The sequence below is a fragment of the Scylla paramamosain genome, chromosome 16, assembly GCF_035594125.1.
Source record: "Scylla paramamosain isolate STU-SP2022 chromosome 16, ASM3559412v1, whole genome shotgun sequence".
Taxonomy (NCBI): domain Eukaryota; kingdom Metazoa; phylum Arthropoda; class Malacostraca; order Decapoda; family Portunidae; genus Scylla; species Scylla paramamosain.
Window position 1 is genome coordinate 23,004,656 of NC_087166.1, and position 5,496 is coordinate 23,010,151.

At 57.0% G+C, this 5,496-nt stretch overlaps 1 protein-coding gene across 1 annotated transcript; it reads right to left on the reverse strand.

Annotated features, from left to right (window-relative positions):
• Positions 1 to 1,501: 1,501 nt before the first annotated feature.
• On the reverse strand, positions 1,502 to 5,170 carry LOC135108145 (uncharacterized). The gene is made up of 3 exons (XM_064018870.1): positions 2,479 to 5,170; positions 1,860 to 2,120; positions 1,502 to 1,742 (listed from the first exon to the last, which is right to left on the reverse strand). Exons 1-3 carry the CDS (start codon positions 3,921 to 3,923, stop codon positions 1,502 to 1,504), a joined length of 1,947 nt encoding a protein of 648 aa, XP_063874940.1. The 5' UTR covers positions 3,924 to 5,170.
• Between the last annotated feature and the right edge of the window lie 326 nt (positions 5,171 to 5,496).

A 5,496-nucleotide genomic window follows, 5' to 3' on the forward strand; every position in this document is an offset into this window, starting at 1 on the left:
GTTGTAAGAGGCGAAGAGGTCTATTTGTGGTGTCCCGTAACGGAGGGTGAGGGACTGGAACACCTCCGGGCAGAGATGCCACTCCACTGACGTGCCTCTGAATCTTGAAAGAGCGTCCGCCCAACTGTTGTCTCTGCCCCTGACGTAACGGGCGGAGAGTGACACTGTTGCTGGCTGCCAGAGCGAAAATTTCTCCCGACAGCGTGAGAAGAGGGGACGAACGAGCCGTTCCCTGCCGCTGTATGCACTGTACCGCTGTTACATTGTCCATATCGAACCTCACCGCCACTCCGGTGAGGTGTCGATGTCGCAGAAGCCACTCCTTCGCTACCCACAGCTCCCTTACGTTGATGTGGGCTAGCCTTAAGTCCTCTGTCCACCCTCCGTAAGCCTGGTAACCTTGGTCCGACTGGAAGCCCCAACCCACGTCTGACGCATCTGACGCCACCGTCAGAGTAGGTGGAGGTGAAACCCAGGGGACAGACTTCAAGAGAGCCCCGGGACGAAGCCAGGGGCGCAGGAGGCGAAGCAGGAGGTGCGGTACTGGTCGCTGAAGATCCCGACGAAGGCAGGGGATGGCGAGGTTGACCTCCCTCGTCAGGCGGCGATGCTTGAGGCGCCCTAGGGGTAGAGTCGGGGCGGCGAAGTTAAGCAGTCCGAGCAGGGACTCCCACTGTCTCCTCGAGAAGGTGCTGGAAAAGTATGCTCGACGTACCTGACGGAGGGTGCGGGAGACGTTGTCTGGAGCCAGCGAAAAGGAGGCGGTCGTCGTGTCCCAACGAATACCAAGCCAATCCAGCTGTTGTGTAGGGGTAGTAGCGGACTTGGGAAGGTTGACGATAAACCCCATGTCTGCCAGAACCCTCAACGTCACCAACACGCTGTGTGCTACACCCTCCCTGGAAGGAGAGTGTATCAACCAGTCGTCTAGGTACATAAGGGTAGCGACTCCTTGCGAAGCCAGCTTGGCAGCCACCACCCTTAGTAACTTTGTAAAAACTCTTGGGGCCAAGGAGAGGCCGAAAGGAAGCCTGGTAAACTGGAACGTGTCTGCCCCCACCTGGAAGGCAAGAAAACGCCTGAACCTGGTGTGGACAGGCACATGCCAGTACGCGTCCTGGAGATCCAGAGATGCTAGCCAGTCTCCCTTCTGAAGAGCAGTGCGGACTTGAGAGGCCGACACCATCCTGAAGCGTTGGGGCTTCAAGAATTTGTTGAGTGCACTCAAGTCCATAACTATTCTTGTCCTGTCTGAATTCTTCTTGGCAACCGTGAATAGTCGGGACAAGAAGACCTTCCCTTCAGCTGGCTCCACAACGCCCTTCTGTAGCATCTCCCTGAGGTGTGGTAGGACGGACTGCCGAACCTTGGATGCAATGGAGGCAAGCGCAGGGGTGGCTGAGCTATCCAGGGCCAGGAGAGGCCTTTGGAGACCACTCTTGCAGCCCACCCGTGGCGCGGCCACGCGTGGGACCACCCCCGGAGACAGCCGAGGCGTGGCCTAGTTCTTCTTCCCTTGCTGGTTCCGGAAAGGGGGCCGCTGGGAGGGGAAGGGCTTGGTGGAAGTGGACGTGGCATAGTCCGCAGTCTCGCGGTGCTGGTTGGGCTGCTTTTTTCCTTGGGAAGTAGTTGAAGGCGCCTTTTTGTACCCTTGCTGGTACTCTGGTTGTGCCCTCTTCTTTGGAAAGGGCTGGCGGTACAAAGGGTTCTGGCGCTGCACCGGGGTCGGAGTCGGACGAGGTCTGCAAGGGACAGAGCGAATTAACTGACAGCGACCTAAGAGAGGGGTCTAGGACCCCCACAGTAACACGGAATTGTCCCAGTAATTCACGAAAAAGGGGCAAAGAGCAAACTGCTACCTGGCAGGTGGCTGAGGAGTGACCTGAATGATGGTCGGCACAGAGGAGAAGACCCGGTCTGTCGCCACGGGGTCAAAAAGTCCCGTGGAGAGGGGCTCAGCCCTGACGACGCCCCTCCTGGCGGCCTCCGGGACGTCCCTCGCAGCCGATTGTCGTGCCTCCAACCTAGCCTCGGCGAAGGACTTTGCAAGGTGGGAGAGGTCGAAAGCCATCATCCCTGCTGTGCCCTCAGCTACGTCTGCTAACGTCAGCAAGATATCGCTGTGGGAAACAAACTGTTAGGGAAGGGAGTGGCCTAGAGGTAGCTTGGACGCCGCGAGCGGGGACCAGGCCACCGAGGCGGTGAGGTATAGGAAAGTAAACATAGAAGAATGTGGGGCAGGGAGGTAGTCTAGACTCCGGGGTGGCGTCTAGGCTACCAATAAAAGAATGTGGGGCAGGGCGATAGTCTAGACTCCGGGGTGGAGTCTAGGCTACCAATAAAAGAATGTGGGACAGGGCGGTAGTCTAGACTCCGGGGTGGCGTCTAGGCTACCAATAAAATAATGTAGGGCAGGGCGGTAGTCTAGACTCCGGGGTGGCGTCTAGGCTACCGTTGCGGCCTGCATACACTACTTACTGCAACTCCTCAGGAGGACAGTCCTGAAACGTGGAGGCCAGGTCGTGCAGACGGTCTCTCAGGAGGGAGACGAGGCCCACTGTAGACAGGCGGTGGGCAAGCTTCTGTCGGGACTGCGACTCTGCTGCCGCCAGACGCTGCTCCGGCTCCCGTACCTGGTGGGGGAGAGAGGGGTCTGTCGAGCCCCTCCATAGGCAGGAGGAAAGACGAGGATCGGCTCTGGTGGGTGGAAGGCGACAGGGCACTGAAGGAGGCACTGGCCATCGAACGTTGTCCCTGCCATGGTCAGAAGCCTTCTCGAGCATGGATGCCACGTCCAGCGGCTTCAGCGAGCGCTCGCCAGGGAAGAAGGCTGACAGGGCGAACTCTAGACATGGGGCGTCACCCGAGGCATCGATGGAGTGGGACTGGGACGTGGTAGCTCTGGGGTTGTTCAATAACACCGACACTGCGTCCAGCGTAGCTTTCGGAGACAACTTCGTCGGCAGCGGAGTAGGAGTCGATAGGGGTTTGGCCCTATACAAAACTTCAGGATCGCCGCCGTCCCGGGATCCCAAACGCACCTGAACGTCGTCAAGATGCCTCCATGTTCCCGGACGAGCCTCGTCAGGAGCGTAAGCGACCAGCTTACCCATCTCCGTCTGATGAACCCAAGTGGGGGGAAGAGGGAGCCAGTTGTAGGGGCGGAAGTCCGCCGCGGCCAGAGGAGGAGAGACGCCATGAGGCGGAGGAGGGGAAGGAGGGGAGACCTGGTTCAGAGAGGGAGAAACCTCATCCTCGTCATCGGAGCAAGCCCCTCCGTGCGTCGGCTGCCCTGGTGGCATGTAAACAGCCGCCGAGGTAGTCGAGGTCGAGGGCGCAGCCGGCGCCCGAGGCGAGGCGTGAGGGGCCGGAGTCGGGGCTGGGGGAGCCGCGGGGGGCAAACCCAGCCCGGCCTCTGCCAAGCACGGTAAGATGTCAGAAAGTACCTCCTTCACCTTCTGCCTCCAATCAACGACGTCGTCCAAACCTGCGCGACAAGAACGCTTGCGGCGTCGAGGACGGGTGGACGCTGACAACGAGGAGGAAGGGGTGGAGGAACGAAAGCAGGAGGACGACCGCGAACGGCGGGACCTCTTCGCGCTGGACCTCCCCCCGGAGCGAGTCCGTCTCCTCCGGCGAGAGGAGCCCGAGGGCGTCCTGCTAGGGCGGGGAGAGGGGACGAGCGTGTTGCCGGAGACACCACGTGGGGCCGTCTCCTCAGTGCACTCCCCGTAGGGGTCGTCCAAGTAGGAAGACTGCTCCCCGGCCCCAGTGCCGGTGGGCTGAAGGGTGCCGCCTTCAGACCCCGCCGTACAAGTGGTAGAGGAGCGCCGACGACATAGACCCAACTCGGCGCCGAGGGTGGGGTCAGCCCAAAGCAAGGGGGGGCCTGCACGCTTCGCAAACGCCTTTCTAGCCTTCATCCAGGCCTTACGTAAAGCCTGAAGGGCAGGCAGCGCAGAACGAGACTTCACAGGGGCTTCTCTAATTTGCACCGCCCACGACCAACAGACAGAGCACTTGGAGGGGTCAAAACCAGAAAGGGAACAACAGGGAGAATGGGTAGAGCAGCGGTCGTGTCCGTCATCCGACACGCGAACCGAGCAACCCACCTCTGCACACAAAGACTGCGATGGCTGAAAGAAAAACAAACACTCTCTGAAGGAGAAGAACAAATAAAACACACGTGCTCGTGTCACTGAAGGCGACACATAAGGGGACGCATAAGGTGGCAAACCACACTGCACCTGCCAGGGCACCAGGGCACAAGCATGGAAGACCACGTGCGAATCTAAGAGAGGCAGGCAGACGGCCTGCCCCGCGAGAAAGACGAAGAGAAACACAGAAGGTGTAACTCGTTCCCGCCTGGGTACAACGGGACCAAAAGAACACGCACAACCTCTGTTAAAAGACAGGCTAACCTAGGAAAAGCAGGAACTCACCATGACACAACTGGAGCGAAGTGAAAAACGTGAAATCAAGACGAGTTCCGCAGAAGGAATGATGGCTGCCTTACCAAGCAGGGAGGGGGTCCCCCCATCACGCCACCTGGCTGACCAATCAGAGCGCAGAGCTAGAGTAGTTATTTAACTCTAACGTGGAATCTGTATCTTTTGCGGAATATTTCTACCCTCCGCCGACCGCTAGGTGCGGTGGGACCATGGCGAGAAGGTAGAATAATAGATACTAAGCTATTTCTGTGCTCAAAGCACTTGGCCAATAATGAAAGAATGTGTTAGTAAGTGGACTGTACATAGATTGGTTTATAAATAAGTGTTGCTAGATTTTTATTACCATTATTTTTGCTGCTGCTGCTGCTACTACTACTACTACTACTACTACTACTACTACTACTACTACTACTACTACTATATACTACTACTACTACTACTACTACTACTACTACTACTACTATATACTACTACTACTACTACTACTACTACTACTACTACTACTACTACTACTACTACTACTACCACCACGCAAAGGTCCCTAAGAAGCAGTTATCTTTACACTGCCTCAGACTCCTAATATATTCCTTGACCTAACCCATTACGACGCCATGAAACAGCAAGCAGTGTCCATGGTGACGCCCCTGGTGACGCCCCTGGTGACGCCTCTGGGGACTGGCGGCTCGCGTGGCTCCGGGGCGTGTCACTCCTCTCCTTCGGCTGCCTCCTGCTGGGATGGATGAAGAAGGGGAGGGTGAGAAGAGAAATAGGAGAGGGATGGGGGAAGGGGTGAAGGGGAGCGACTTTTACAGGCAAGACCTCAATGTTTTTATGTTTTTAGATGAAATGAATCTTTCAGGAGAGATAAATTCAAGTCGGAAGTTTTGTTGTGGTGGTGGTGGTGTTACCGTTGCTGTTGTTGGTGGTGGTAATTGTTGTTGTTGTTGTTGTTGTTGTTGTTGTTGTTGTTGTTGTGTCGGTGGTTATGGTCAATGTTGGTGTAGTGGAGGGAAAGATCTAAAGGGGGAGTAAGAAGTTAAGTAGT